The sequence below is a fragment of the Alternaria postmessia genome (assembly GCF_024291825.1).
Source record: "Alternaria postmessia strain BMP 2775 chromosome Unknown scaffold_61, whole genome shotgun sequence".
In the NCBI taxonomy this organism is placed as follows: Eukaryota; Fungi; Ascomycota; class Dothideomycetes; order Pleosporales; family Pleosporaceae; genus Alternaria; species Alternaria postmessia.
In genome coordinates, this window is record NW_026260134.1 from 24,239 (window position 1) to 39,202 (window position 14,964).

The following is a 14,964-nucleotide window of genomic DNA, read 5'->3' on the forward strand; positions in this document are numbered from 1 at the left end:
GATGTCAGATGCAGAGGAAGTACTGATCAGCTGCGATCTGCGTCTTGGCTGTCAGACCGATGGATTCCCCGCACCATTCGGATCAAATGGGGCCGGATTGTGATTTCGAACCACCCAACAACGACCAGAAGTCAAGTGCAGCGTCCAGGCTACGCACTACAATGTGTCGAAAAGCGTGAATACAAGAATCTTTGGGTTTTCACGTGGACGTCTGCAAAACCGACTGACGTATGCCGAGCTTCTAGCATTGTTGTGTTTATGCTGAGACCTGCGCAAGTGACCTCAATATACTAGCGATGGACTATCCCATAAGGAGTGCAACAGGATCAGGGTTGAGCAGCATGGCCTGGGGTCGGGGTTGGGGTCACCAACAGTGCAGCCTTGAATTCAGAGTAGATGTAACTAAGCGGGATACCGGGAGGCCCCGCTTTGGCAACTTTGGCTGATCAGAGTCAACCCGTGATGGTTTCGTGTGTGCAAAGCAGATGCTCAAAAGATCACTCGGAGAGACAGTATCTCAGGGTTATCGTTGTTGGTATGTATTAAGCATTCTTGCGCTATAATGTAGTAAGGGTAGAAAGTATGCGTGTGGAACATGGGGTATGCACACGTCCGCGGAAGTACGACAATCCCTGCATCATAGCTCACCAAAGCCTTGTGTTTTCAGCAGCCACGATCCACGTGCATACCCCTCCTTCGCACAACAGCATTGTTTTCTTCGACGATTGCCTTCTTGATCCTGCTGTTTGGGTCACCTTGCGGTCCTGGGGTGAGTACTGCCACGTGCAGCCCAGGCTTGCCGATGTGTAAAACCCCGCAATCTCGCAAAGTACGTAGGGTGCCTAGCTATCTCAAGCTACCGATCATGCAACCGAGTATTGAAAGGGATGCCTTCTTGAGCCTTATGCTGAGGCCAGACTTCTTTCAAGCCTCACGGTAACAGCATAAACGGCTTAGACCACGACTTTCCCCTTGATGAAGTCGGCCTCAGGGGGCTAGAAGGGCGGGCAAACGATGGAGATGTAGGGGAACGTGGCGATATAGGCGAAGTGGGAGAGCCTGGAGGCATGGGCGCTTCTCTAGGCGACTCATAAGATTTGCCAACGTGGCCAGGGGCGATTATGGGCTCTAACGTCTTTATCGAAGAGCTGTCGTCTTCCTCAATACCATGTAAGGTAGTTCGGTCGGAATAAGAGTTCAGTATCGAGCTCACCCGGGTCGTGCTTGAGCGGATCGTATCCGTGTCCGAGGTACTCGAGCTCATAGAACTCATTGTCGACATCGTCATTAGCGATGCCCTGTCCGAACCGGAGTACGAAGACGTTGCAATGCCAACATCATGCTTGTGGGCACCACAGTGTATATCAGGAATAGACGTATAGTTGAAAAGAATATCAAATATCTTGTCGCGAACGTCGCGCGCAGCAGGACGTACTGTGGGCGCTCTGCTAAGCATGCTTCGGATGATCTGCAAGATGTGAGGTACTGCACGAAATGCGTCATCGTCATGCTCGAACGAGGCCTTTTCTAGCAGATTTATCCAAGTCTCGACCTTGTCAAGATTGACATGATACGATGAGTCCGTCCGGGAATTCTTGCCGCCAGTGTTGGTCCTTTGTTTCGATGTGCGGTGCTTTACGAAATCATGCGGTTTCTTCTTGAGCATGAACGTAATGATCTCCAAGAACACGCAACCAAGGGAGAATATATCTGCCGTCTCGGATTCGTGGACTCGCGATCGTTTCTTTGGCACTGGCTTCTGTTTTGACTTCTTGAATCCGAAGTTAAATCCAGAGAAATCGGTTGTAGGAGCCTTGGTAAGCTTCTGACGTTGTGAGCCACTACTACTCGAGGATCCAGACGAGCTCTTGCTCATTATTGATGCATGTCGAGTACTCGGGACGACGGGTGACGGTGCAGGTCCATTTGGGTCGAACGGCCCTGCGCTGTTGTTTGCCTCCGGCGCGCTGTATATGTAGGCATCCATGGCATCGGGCTTTTTATCCTTTTGGAACGTTTCTAGACTACCGATGTCGCTGAAGGCTATAGCGTTTTGTTCGTCAACAAGGATGTTGGAAGGTCGAATAGCAGAGTGGCAGAACCCGTTCTGATGCAGTGTCGCAATGGCATCCGCCAGACAATGCATCCAATTGAGCACTAGCCATCTCCGATCGGGCTTCGGTAGTTTTTGGTATTGGGTGGGATTACGGTGGTCGATGAATGTGCGAAGTGTATGGTGGCCTACGAAGTTGGTGACAATGTAGCCAACCCCTTTAGCGGTATACGAGGCCCAGATTGGCGCAAAGTGCTCATGCTCGACCATTCTAGCGCTCTCAACGTCCATCATGAAACCCTGTTCAAAAGCGTCTGGCGTCTCTGCATCACCTAGCGCAAATCTTCTACGAACGAAGATGTCCTTGGGCTTTTTCGGGAGATGCATGCGCGACCAAGCTTGCAAGCTTACTGCCACAGGTAGCGACATGACATTTTCGACTGGAATCTCCTCATTAGGCGCATAATCTATGTGTATGCCTTCTCGTAGTTCTCTCAATAAGAACGTGAACTGGGTGTGATAGAAGCGAGCATTGGCGTGATTATCGCGTCGGTTTGAGAGCGAAAGCTGTTCGATGTCGTCCATTTCGAGAGGTAGATCATCGTCGTCCCACGATCTATCGACGACAGCGAAAATTCGATCCGCTTCGCCAATTTCTACCAATATCAGAAATAGTCGTCGCGCCTTCTCCAGTATCCATTCGATGTAGGTATCGTCGCTCAAGTCGCCGAAGCCTACAGGCTGGGTGAGACGTTCCCTTTCTTTTGGCTGCAACCTCGAGGTCACATATTCATGATTGACTTTCTCGTTGATTCGCTCTTTGGTCCACCATATCTGCTGGAGGGCGTGTTGCGGGGTGACCAGGCTGTGCCCCGCGTATCCGTAAATCAGTGCGTTAAGCGCAACCGTCTGATCGTTCACGACGTTCGTTAACGTCCTCGCGCTCATCTTGTCGAGTGGTGGGATTAGGTAAAGCTCTTATGTTGCCGAATCGTGTGTGTTGGTACAAGACATGAGTCGCGCGACCAGTAGTGAGCTGATGATCATCTCCAGTGATGTCCAGTGGGAATAAGATTGATGACGCGGACTGACGCGGAAGAATGGTTTTCAGCCTCCAGCCTTCAGCAAGTAAGACGATACTGTTGTTAGGCGTCAGCGGGGCCAGAAACATCGGCTTTTGATTGTGGTACAGAATTTGATCCGCCTCTCGGAACGCTTCTAGTTGTGGCAAGCGGCATGGCGACGAATACATGGCTTCGGGTCGCCGCCCAGAAGCCAATCACCAGGAGCATGGCAATAGAAGGCGCATGCTCCAGCGCCGTTGGCATAGGGCGAGGTAGGGCCTTTTGCCTCGAAAGGTCTGCGTGGCCCCGAAAGCGGCCGCCATGTGCAATGTGACCAGGGTGTTTCCAGGCGGGAGGTTGATAAGACATGGTGCAACAAGCGAATTACAGACGCAGGGAGACGGATGCTAAACTAGCATGCCAGTGACTTTTGCGGAGGGCCGTTCCTGGAGCGGGGCGGCATCGCGTCTAGCAATGAGCGGTGCCGGGCTTTCTGCACGCCAACCATACCCAAGGGCGGCTAATACGTGACACTCTGTGATGGGTTTCTCATCTGGTCTTGTCCAAGCATTTCACGAGGGGTTGAGAGATGTCGCAAGAATCAAGGGGTGGGCATGCTCCACTTCAGGCCTATCGCATATCGCACTCTTGCGAAAGTTGATCGTGCTGACAGAGGAAGGATCAGCACCTAGATGCGGCTCCATTTTGCATCACCCGATGCTCATGGTGCGATACCGCCTGCATTTGCTATCATGCAGTGGTATCATGCAGGTGACAGACGGCGACTGGAGATAGGACACAGCCGGTTGGGTCCTCACAACCGAGGCTACACAAACCACCAACTCAACAGGTAAGATGAGAAAGTGCAGTTGCTAGATGAAGGCAGATTGCGGCATAGCATTAGCTATGAAGGCTGTGCGGCGGCATCTCGGCTGGATGGTAACACCCATGATAGCTGGGTGGCTAGCAAGCGAAAACGGCGCAATGACTCGCGACCACGCGACTGAGGCCTCAGCTGGGGCAGCCTGGACGCAACGAGACGGCAGCACGGAACAGGGCACAGCAGAGCGCGGCATCACACAAACAGCTGTCGGTCGCCATCCTCTAGGATATTGACACAGTTCCAGCATTCACTATCCTTTCGAGACGAAGTAGTCGATACTGCTTAAGGGGGTCGTCACTTGAGTTGGCAAGGCCGCTCGAGATGGTGGCAGGCTGCGCACAGGTCGACCCGAAGACCCAATTCACCTTCAGAGCACGGCCGACCCCATGCCTTGCACGCTTGACAGTTCGTCCACATTTGTGGCGACTACCACCTTGGACATTTCTGGATGGCTACTGGATTTGGTAGGAGCTCCCGATTCCCACGTGCGCTGTCGGTCGTCGAATCGAGTAGAGTAATGATCGCCCACCATACCGCTGCTAGCTGTCCGACTATCGAAATACTTTCTGGGCGGTTCCAACGGCCGTACGACGTGAGCATAAACTCGATTGACTCGAACATGTCTGAGAAGTCTTTCACAGATGTCGCTTCATCACCTTGCTCTACTGTGAGGCATCAACGGCACCTGTGCCGTTGGGGCAGTGACACTTTGACAATTCCATAAAGCCATTCTCGGGCGTTCTAGTCCCTTGCATCTTCAAGCTATCTTTTAATGCTCAAGCAGCAGGATCGATAGTGAGAAATATGTTTCCCTCGCTCGGGGCCGACGCGACCTGGCTACCTCCCGGATGAGTCCCGTTTGCCCACACGATGAGACCCCCATTATCTCCAGCAACTTCTAAATGGCTACCAGCGAACGGATCCCCAAAGACGGTACTGAGGTCGTACCAGACCGAAGCACCATCCAGGTTATATGCCCATACCTGCTGAGGGGCGCCTGTGTACAGACCATCCCCGGTTTTTGTAATTTTGATTGCAATACCTCCAGACTTCTCATCGCGACGCATTTGTTCCCAGTAGATACCACCTGGAATCATCAGCTAGGGTTTGAGTCAAAACCTGCGTTGGTACCAACCAGCCTTAATATCATGACGGGGACCGACTGAGCCGCCAACAGACCATACGTAAACAGGTTCTTTTGAATTGTTTAGTACAACAGCGATACCAACAGCCCCAGCTGAGGCCGCCAATGCTAAGAACTGTGGAATCATGAAGCGCATGTTGTGCAATATGTTCAGAGCGAGTGTGGTGCAATCGAGTTGACTGTAACGACGGGAGTTATGAAAACGATGCCTTCCCAGCGGAGCGATGGATCGTCACGAAGGCTGCATTGCTGCATTTTATACTGTGTCTTAGCTGCCTTCAAGGTTCTCCAAAGAACAATACCGCTAAGTCGCAAGTCATCGTGCCAACATTGACTATGGGCCCACTCCTTAGCTGACCAACTCACAAATCCATGTCTGGGATAACAGATTCGAGCTCCAGTATTGCCAGACCAATCCTGAGGTACTGTTCCTGATGACTTACCTTGCTTGGCAGATCCGCCAGCATGTATATTGTGGTTCTGTACTGCGTTCGGATAATTTCAATACTCCGATAGATTGCCAACACCTTGCCGTGCGCCGCCAACAGGGCAGAGGCAATACATCTAATATGGCTATTCATGTTGACCATGCGGGCATGGGTGTTGACCCGTATACTAAGTATCGGTCGATACGTGCAAAACCATTGCGAAAAGAAACTCGTAAGGCTGTTCAAGGCTTCAAATCTGTTAATCCCTGTTCACTGGTTGTGATAAGATAGTCGAATGGAGATGAACTCCAGCAGGATGAGTACCGAAGTCCAAACATTAGAGTACTTTGCAAAACTTCAGAGAGTGACGACTAATTTACAACCCGTTCTGAGAGCTGAACTCTAACAGGCTTTTCCTTTAGAAATTTCGTCTTGATCATTACCGAAATCGTTGCATGTGGGCCTTGTTGACGCATTTCCTGTCTCTACACTTTTGAGTCGCATTCCCTTTCTACCTTGCCGCTTTGCCAGAATTCTAGTACATGAACAAATTGGCGCTTCAATGTACAATCGTCAGAAGTTTCTTCTTTATAACGTTAGGTTGTTCTTCATGTACTATCATCGTCATCGCTGCACAGGTTTGAGCCGACATTGTTAAAGTTTTCGTGGAACATCAGGTTCAACAACGACAGGTAAGGTACTTCCTCACATGGTGAAATCGTGAAGTCGTGCCTCTCAACATGTGTGTAGTTGACTTCGAGCGGCCTTGGCTTCTCACCACCGCGACCGGTCACTTGCATGACGCGTTTTTGTACATCTATTCATTTCGTGCTCAACACAAGTTGTTAATTCGCTCCAAGTCTTCGAAACACGGTTGCCTGCGCCAACACATAACGTATCGGCTTTCTACTTGTTCGTTCCATGCGTTCCTAGAGATCAGTGCTGATGGGAGGGTAGCATCGAGCCCATCATAACATGTAGCTAATGCAACAACAACTGTCACACTAAGAATCAAGTATCTGGCGCATAACTCAAGGCACCGGCGTTTCTACGTTTGTGATTTGGTTTTCGGTGCTTCGCCTCCACAGCTGCGTGTTTGATGCAAGCAGCCTTGCGCGTAGCAGCTGTACGCGAACTCCACTCCGCTATTTTGCGTTAGATAGAGAACGCCTGATTCTGACGTAGCCCACTCACAGCAGTCGTCAGCGGCACATACGACAGCTGCACGGGGCTGAGGGCTAGATTTCGATAGCGCTTTGTTACCCGGAGTAGTCTAAGTTTATCGCTATGCGCGCATAATCTCCATTCATATAACATGTCTTCAAGGAACAGTTCTCCAGTTTCTTAGTCGTCAACACCTTTCACAAACCACAACATATCTACACGATGGCTTCCAAGGGCGAAGACTGCGATTGCCCAACCCAGGCTCTATGGACATTCCCAGCGCCGGGCGACAAATCTCTGATGCCTGACAAGAACCCTCAGAGCTCTAGCTTCTTGGTCGAGCAATACCTTGAAACATCAGCTCATCATCCGCCTACTTCAGGCTTTGGTGCTACTCCCCTATTCGTAAACGACGTCGTCGAGCTGACATGGCCCGGGGATTTTGATGTTCCTTTTGCGTTGCATCGAAATCTCTACTGCAAACCCTGCCAGCAGAAAATTGGGGATCAGAGCAGTCAGGCACAGTTTGACTGGGAGTCTTGTTGTAAGTTCATCTCGCTGCATGACTTGGATTACCAAGCATTCTCTCTGATGTTTCAAATTACATGAATTTGACCATCGTGTCAGACGAGAGGCCGAACCATGGGGGAATATGGTCTACAAGTTTCGACGTGATGGGATCGGGTATGGTCAAAGTTCCAGTCAAATTTGATTTCACTGCGGAAACGGATACGATGGTCTGCGCGTTTGGGTTCCCTGGCACGATGGAAGGCGGTCTTTCGCAAGCGTTTCCTGTCATCAACAAGACGCCACCACAAGACAGAGGGAGGCGCGCTTTCACGTCTGACGCTCCTCAGGGGTTACCATATGAAGATGACCAGGCGAAGCCATCGAGCTTGTACATGGTTGGTGGCATGGTTGTCCTTGGGCTTTGTATGGTCTTCTTTGCTCGAGTCCTCTGGCAAAGGAGGAAGCAAAGGAAAGCGCTGCAAACCCTCCAGGTTGGCACTGAACAAGGTGGTCTTGTAGACGGGGCAAAGACTACAAGATACACCGACGACTTGTAAGATGTTACATGCTCGAGCTAGTTGGTCCGCCTGCGGGACACAGCCTTAGCGATGATAGTGATGCACGGCAATACAACTGTTTGGATATGCAGCTATGGCGTGCAGTACAGTGTGCAACTGACGTGGCTGATGACAAGACGTGCGCTTTTGGCAAAATGACTGTGATGAGAGAAGCAAAAAGGCGGAAGCGGAGATGAGATGAGATGGGAAGAAGCAGACTAAAACTAGCGGTGCAATGTGGGGAGAGACTAGCTGCGGGAGGACGGCAGGCGGAGCATCCCAATCCAGACCAGCCGGCGTTGCGAGTTGACGTGAACACCCACCAACTCTCGGGCTCAGCAAACGACAGTCATTCTATTTTTCTGCGCATCTTCTTGGCCTCGGCAGCGTTCGCAGTCTTTGCTTGCTTTGCGTGTCTTTGTTTTTCTGCTTCCGAGCCTGCATGCTGGAGGTGGACGCGTAGTAAAATGGCGTCCCCTATGCTCGAGAGTCGTATCGAGCCTCACAAGAAGGCGCACTTCAGCCTGCACATCAGCGACCGCATAGGCAGCAGCGACGATGCTCTCGGAGAACTCAGCAGTGTCAAATGTGAGTCTTGTCCGCCATTTTCCCCGTCCGTGGCCGCTGGCTGATGCGCAGCGTAGACAACCACAAACCCTCGCAAACGACGGAATCGCGCTCTACAACGCTGACACCGCCCACCTCGGCCAACCTCTACAAGCTCCGCATTGATGATACGAGCAGTTCGGGCGACAAGGACGTCTTCACCTTCACCGGACAAAAGTCACAACCGAAGAAGTCCTATGTCCTCGTCTTCGATGCCGCGAACCAGCAGGCCACGCTTGAGCCTCTTTCCAGCAGCTACACGTTCAACCTCGCCACCAGGAACGGCAAAGACGTCTCGTCGCAGCACGCCAAGATATATCCCAAGAAGCTCAAGGACGATGCCCAAGACAAACACGACGAAGAGGACCTGTTTGGCGAGGCAGCAGCCGACGACCAAGGAGGCGATCCTGACGCGGACAACCCCTACGACTTCCGGCACTTCTTGAGCAAGGAGAAGGAGAAACGCGGCGACGAGTCGGAATATCGCTACGCGTCCTCGCCAGACTACAGGACAGGCACGGGCAGCGCCGTCAACACACCGCAGCTGGGCGCTCGCCCGACTGCGGCTGCTGCTCCCGCGCGGAAGCCCATGACTGCCCCGGGCCCCAAGAAGCGCAAGACAGCGACAGCGAACCCCATGGTGAAGCCCAAGAAGGCGCAAGCCACACCAGCCGTCCGCCTCCAACGCACCGCAACCGATACCGCGTCAAAGCCCAAGGTAAAGTCTACGGCACCGCCAGCATCCAAGATCAAATCCTCCGAAGTCATACACTCGTCTGACGAATCCGACGGCGAAGTGGCTTCATCCCCCGCGCGCTCATCGCCCCCTCCTGACCAAGGCCAACAACACCACAGTGATGAAGAAGAAGAAGAAGAAGAAGATCGTGATGACGCAGAGGGCGAGTCAGATGACGACGGCGGTCTGGAGATTGAAGTGCCCGATGCCCGCCCACCACGACGCAACAACGGTGCCTTGGCCTCTCTAGGCCTTGGTCAGAACCTCGGTGCAGGCTACTTGCGCTCACCCTCAAACGGCCCCATCTCCCTCGCTAGCGCAGCCAACAGCGACGTCGAAGGCTCGCCAAACCCACACGCACGCAATCGCAACGCTCAAGATGAGATTGACTTTGGTGATCTGGGCGGCGACGACGCAGAAGGTGAAGACGACGATGACGATGACTACAATAACAGGGACATCGAGCCTATGGACATCGGCCCGCCTGCCCGACAAGAGATAACGGGCCACGATCGGAAGCCTAGCGATGTTGGTGAAGTCGCGGCAGCCGACGACGACGACGAAGATGATCTTGAGGCGCTGATGATGAGAGGCTTGGAGGGCGGAGACAGCAGCGAAGAGAGTGAAGAGGAGTGAAATCCTCTTCGATTGATGGTTCTGTCAACTATGCATCTGACGAGCCATCTTCCCAGCTCATCGCTTGTACGAGCAGATGCATGCTTGCTGGTCATAGCCAAATCACTTCGGATTGCCTTGCGAGCATGACACCTCCGTCTATGAGCCCCGAAGTCTCGTCAGCTTGCTCGGTCGAGGGTGAAAGTGAACACTGCTTCTGTCGCTAGTGAAGACTCCAGCGACGTTGGTAGAGCCATTGGCTCAACCCTCACCAGCTGCGACACTACCCGCACCATCTTCTGTGTCTGCTGGTAGTCGATTTCCCAATCTTTCTGCACAAGGTTGCAACGAGGTTAGCATCCGGTCCAGAAGCAAGCAATCACTTGGTAGCTCTCTACTTCATACTTCATCGGAAGCTTTCCACAGCTATGCCAAGGTACGAAGAGGTACCCAGTCCACCACGTGGCAGAAGATGGAGCAACATGTTCCATGCACTTTGCGTATACCATCGGCATGAGAGACGGCCTGTAGAAAGCTCATCAATCGGCACTCAAATCGCAAAATCGAGTCTCGCACCTATATAGCATTCGCGCTACTTCTAGCTCCGGTTTACTATAGCGTTGCTTAGTTTGTTAAGCCAGCGTGGGAGTTAGGAGGCTAGTAGCAGAGCGAGACATTACCGTTGACAAAGATCATAAATTTTGTATAACTCTATGCCGTGCTTGAGCCAGGTCGATGACTGAGGAATTGATGAGGAAGCTGGTAGAGCTGCCCTAGCCATATCCCTCTACCCGTCAGTCACAGTATTTTAAGACGTAGTAATAATGTTGTCTTCGAACGAGGTGTATTGTGCTACTCCCTTGTGGATAACAAATCGGTGATGAGCTGCGTTGGCTTTGATCAAAGCCGATGCACCTGCGAACACGATCGTCAGCCATCGCGAGCACTGTACAGCTTAACAGTCTAACATACGCAAAGAACAGTATGGATACCATTCGTTCTAGAGGGAGATCGGCTTCTAAAATCAGCATCCCCCACGTCAATGGTCCCTGCGCTAGCGTGCCGTAGCCCGAGGCTTGTGTGTACGCGTCGCCCGGCATCGTCGGCCATCTCCCGCCTCCTGGTGCGAACCTCAGTCAAATCGAACATTGTATTTCCTTCTTCTCTCATTTTCGTTCAGCATTACTATGCGTTCACTCGCTCTTCTTAGTCTCTCGGCCCTGGCTGCAGCGGCCATCACACCACAGAACATACTGGATCAGGATGAAGTCATCGAGAGGGAGGCGGGCCGGGAATACACCGTGAAGCTGGGATGCGTCGGATGCCCTGTTCGTGTCTGGACGAGCCCTGAAAAGGCGGAATGGCTACATCCGCCTCCGAACAGCTCGCTAGTGGGTGTATCCCATCGCATGCAGGAGGCTGCGCTTGCTAACCATAAATCAGTTGCTCAAGTTCGACATGACCGAGTTCAACGATGCGTTACTCCTCAACGGCAATCGCATCTTCCCTCTGGACCCCATGCCCCTTCATATCAATGCCGTACAGGTATCCACCAATATGCAGCAGGACGAGATGGAATCCGAAGACGAAGACAACGACACATTGGAGCTATACAAGCACAGGAGAATGATGTTTCCGCTCCAATACCAGCATACCATCTTTCGCGCTCAAAAGCCCGAACACTTGTGGCTTCAATTCAACGTGACTGGTCTGCCCTGGGGAGAAGGACCTGAGCCGATCAAGATGGGTCAGAAGGTCGTTCAGATATTGTTGCACAAGGAATATGATGAGCACCTTGTGTATGACAAGAACTTGGGCGGTCCCTACATCCTCTCCATCCAAGACGTACAAGTTGTTGAGGCCAAGAACAGAATGCAACCACCTAGGATGAAGTGTGGAAAGCTGGCTATGATGCAAACGTCATTCGATCCAAGCGAATGGGACGAGTATGGCAAAATTGGCACGTGGTCGAGAACCTGGAACTTCTTCGTTGGCAAAATACAGCTTGGAGGAAATACCCTGCTTCTTCCGCTCTTTGCACTGGTTGCGGCTAGCCTCATCATGGCTCGTCGCCTGTTCTTGCGAAGGCAGCAGGAAAATACAAGCACCGACTCGGATGCCGAGACTGCTTTGTTGGGCCGCGACGCCCCTCCACCGTACGCAGACATCCCGGTGATCAAGATTGAAGAGTATGATTAGTTCGTTATGTGGGAAGGGCTGAAGGGCTGGAGCGCAATCAAACCAAGCGCGCCGGAGACTCGCCCGTATCTCCGCGTCGCATTCGCCCTTTGTGCGCAAGCGGCATCTTGGCTGTATGTACGACATCAATCTCGGGTATCCGCTTTCTTGTTCATTCTTGTGCCCTTTTCATGCTTTTTATTACACCGACATTCTTGCTCCTGCACCCCTCGGGAGCACCCGGGTGAGAAGCGAGAGCGTTTCACAAGTTCGGTAGGTTTAGCCGACACATTGACCTGCTTGACCTCTATCAGGCATCGCCAGCTTGACCGGCTTTGCACTTTACTTTTCCCTTCTATCAGCGATCATGTCTGTCATCATCGAGCAATACAACAAGGAATGGCCGCAGCAATTCGAAAGTATCAAGTCACAGTTGGAACATTACCTTCAGGACGTCGATTACCTATCGATCGAACACGTGGGTAGCACATCAGTGCCTGGCCTTGTCGCCAAACCTATCATCGATGTCGACATCATAGTTACTCGCGACAATGTCCAGCCTGCTATCGACACTCTCATAGCGAAGGCAAAGTTCGACTACCTTGGGGAACTGGGTATCGAGGACCGTCATGTCTTCAAAGACCCCAACCAGTCTTTGCGCCATAACATCTATGTGTGCGTCGACGGTGTTGCACAAACGCGCAATCATCTCAGCTTACGTGACACGCTACGCTCAAACGTCGAGTTGAGGGATGAATATGCACGTGTGAAGCTCGAACTTGCAGCCAAGACAAACAACATCATCGACTATATGATCGGCAAGGGAAATGTCATTCAGAAGATACTCAAAGCCTCTGGTGTTCTGACGAAGGAAGAACTCGCAGCCATCGCCCGCGCAAATGTAAAAGGCGAACGCTTTGGCGCCATCAAAACACGTCGTTTGCTCCTCCGCGAGTTCGTCATGAAGGATGAGGAAAGCTACTTTCTTCTCGAGGGAAACGAGCAAAACGCACGTTATCAGGAATGGCCCCCACGTACACGCCAAGAAGCTCGTCAGCTCGTCCTGGAGAACATTCGCAACCACAACGATGTACCCCGAACCAAGTACGAACTTGCTGTCGAAAACCTCGACGAGCAGTTCATCGGCCGCGTAGGCGCCAAGACGTCTCAAGCGAACTCCGACTCCCTACCAGGAGAAACCACCATCAAGCCAGTCACCCATGCCAACCTCTGGTTTTCCTTCTTGCCTTCTATGCAAGGTCAAGGTTTCGCTACCGAAGCCATGACGGCTTTCATTGATGCTCTGAAGGAACGACTGCAGGATCAAGGGAAACTAGAAATGGAGATTGAGTGTGATCCAAGGAACGAGGGAAGCTGGAAGTTAGCAGAAAGGCTGGGGTTTGAAAGACACAGCCTCACGAAGGAGAAAGAGATGATCAAGGGGGAATGGGTGGATAGTCTGGTCCTGAAGAAGGTCGTTGGAGACGTGTAAGTCATACTGTCTTTGGCATATATTTGGCAGAGAGAGGCTAATTTACGGCAGGCCATATGCAGCAAAACATGTGAGAAGAGGCAGCAAAGTCAGCAGTAGTATGCGGTTGAGTGCGACGGAGCTATTTGAAAGCTGCCACTAAGAGAGTACTTGTTGCAGACCACTGATGGTGCAGGTTCTTGGCCTCAAGGAGTCTTTCATTTATCCTAACGACCGACCCTCGAAACCTTTTGAGGTCTAAACGAATTTTGTGCAAAACTTCGGACGCCGATTCCCATACTCCAAATTCCTCTGTTATTCGTGCGTTGTGTTCAGGATAGCGTGAACGCAGACTACTACCAATGATCTTCCCGACATAACGGCATGAATAGCATTGTTAATGGTGTAAGACTTAGTCAACGCATCAAGCGAGTGTGTTAGATTCAAGACCCAAAGAAAGACAATATGTACAACGAAACCACTTCCATCACGAGGCAGACCACAATAATCCTCCAGCTACGGGTTCTCTGATTATACCAATACAACGTCGTATCATACCGACGTCTCTTCCACAACCTTCCCCCAGTCTTGATTCCATCTAGATGGGGGTCGCAGTGCTGATGTCGATCAACGTAATTGGTTCGATATCATTTGGTGTAGGTGCGGCGCCATCCGCATCTCCAGTGGCGGTAGACAGAGAAAATGCCGTACTGAGATCGATCAACGTGATAGGTGCTAGGATATCACTTGTCTCTTGCGGCGTAGAAGCCCCACTGGGCTGCGTGATCAACGTAGTTGGTGCGAGGCCGTCGCCGGATGTCGCTGTCACGCTCGTTTCCGTGGTAGTGGTGTTGGGAAACGTTCCATCATCTGTCGGGATGGCGTTAATGGTGACAATCAAAGTCGTTGTTACGGTAATGGTGGCGGTGTCGGGACCATGGGACCAAGACTTTGTTTCCCAATGTGCGTCACGTTTATAGACATTGGGTTTCAGGCGCTCGAGCGGTGCGACTAGTGCAAGAGTGGAAGGTATGATTGAAAAGAACAGGAGAGATTTCATGGTGGTGGTAGGGAAGATACGTATCTGGAAGAAAGCTGGAGCTGATGGGTGGTGAAGCAACGAAACCATGTTGCGAAGACAAGATATATAGCCTTGCCGACCTCTATGCCACACGTAAGATCAAAGCTGGATGTCACCAAACTTGGGGTCCTGACGCGTGTACCTCCAGCATTTTCCGCATTAATCAAGCCACAGGAAACGCCCGCCCTGTACATCCCCTTGACGCCTTCTAGTACCCCAAGCACGTCTCGGACAAGTACTCAACGAGACTCATTGCTACTAGTACCACTTTGTTCATGTCAGCGATATCATCAGAAGGGTTCAACGATACATCAAAAGTTGGGCGATTTACTCGTATGATGCTGGGGCTTCTTCCATCTCTCGGATGCACTTGACCAATGCTCACTATGGATAGCAAAAAGACGTTTTGTAGATGTTAGCAAACACTTTGATTACTTCGGACAGGTCCCTCATACCGCTGCCATTCTCGCGATA

At 51.7% G+C, this 14,964-nt stretch overlaps 7 protein-coding genes across 7 annotated transcripts; 4 read left to right on the top strand and 3 right to left on the bottom strand.

Moving 5' to 3' along the window:
• Nucleotides 1–1,160: 1,160 nt before the first annotated feature.
• On the bottom strand, nt 1,161–3,001 carry J4E82_008062 (uncharacterized protein; the record flags this gene model as incomplete). Its single annotated transcript, XM_051734301.1, has 2 exons — nt 1,161–1,298; nt 1,436–3,001. The coding sequence occupies 2 exons, from the start codon at nt 2,999–3,001 to the stop codon at nt 1,161–1,163; spliced, it is 1,704 nt and encodes a 567-aa protein (XP_051585895.1).
• Nucleotides 3,002–4,776: 1,775 nt separating this feature from the next.
• On the bottom strand, nt 4,777–5,280 carry J4E82_008063 (uncharacterized protein; the record flags this gene model as incomplete). Its single annotated transcript, XM_051734302.1, has 2 exons — nt 4,777–5,087; nt 5,136–5,280. The coding sequence occupies 2 exons, from the start codon at nt 5,278–5,280 to the stop codon at nt 4,777–4,779; spliced, it is 456 nt and encodes a 151-aa protein (XP_051585896.1).
• Nucleotides 5,281–6,958: 1,678 nt separating this feature from the next.
• J4E82_008064 (uncharacterized protein) lies at nt 6,959–7,803 on the top strand (the record flags this gene model as incomplete). The annotated part of the gene is made up of 2 exons (XM_051734303.1): nt 6,959–7,280; nt 7,364–7,803. The coding sequence occupies 2 exons, from the start codon at nt 6,959–6,961 to the stop codon at nt 7,801–7,803; spliced, it is 762 nt and encodes a 253-aa protein (XP_051585897.1).
• A 467-nt stretch (nt 7,804–8,270) lies between these two features.
• Nucleotides 8,271–9,781, top strand: J4E82_008065 (uncharacterized protein; the record flags this gene model as incomplete). Its single annotated transcript, XM_051734304.1, has 2 exons — nt 8,271–8,391; nt 8,448–9,781. The coding sequence occupies 2 exons, from the start codon at nt 8,271–8,273 to the stop codon at nt 9,779–9,781; spliced, it is 1,455 nt and encodes a 484-aa protein (XP_051585898.1).
• A 1,166-nt stretch (nt 9,782–10,947) lies between these two features.
• Nucleotides 10,948–11,959, top strand: J4E82_008066 (uncharacterized protein; the record flags this gene model as incomplete). The annotated part of the gene is made up of 2 exons (XM_051734305.1): nt 10,948–11,151; nt 11,204–11,959. 2 exons carry the CDS (start codon nt 10,948–10,950, stop codon nt 11,957–11,959), a joined length of 960 nt encoding a protein of 319 aa, XP_051585899.1.
• A 346-nt stretch (nt 11,960–12,305) lies between these two features.
• J4E82_008067 (uncharacterized protein) lies at nt 12,306–13,430 on the top strand (the record flags this gene model as incomplete). Its single annotated transcript, XM_051734306.1, has 1 exon — nt 12,306–13,430. The coding sequence occupies one exon, from the start codon at nt 12,306–12,308 to the stop codon at nt 13,428–13,430; it is 1,125 nt and encodes a 374-aa protein (XP_051585900.1).
• A 577-nt stretch (nt 13,431–14,007) lies between these two features.
• J4E82_008068 (uncharacterized protein) lies at nt 14,008–14,469 on the bottom strand (the record flags this gene model as incomplete). The annotated part of the gene is made up of 1 exon (XM_051734307.1): nt 14,008–14,469. One exon carries the CDS (start codon nt 14,467–14,469, stop codon nt 14,008–14,010), a length of 462 nt encoding a protein of 153 aa, XP_051585901.1.
• Nucleotides 14,470–14,964: the final 495 nt, after the last annotated feature.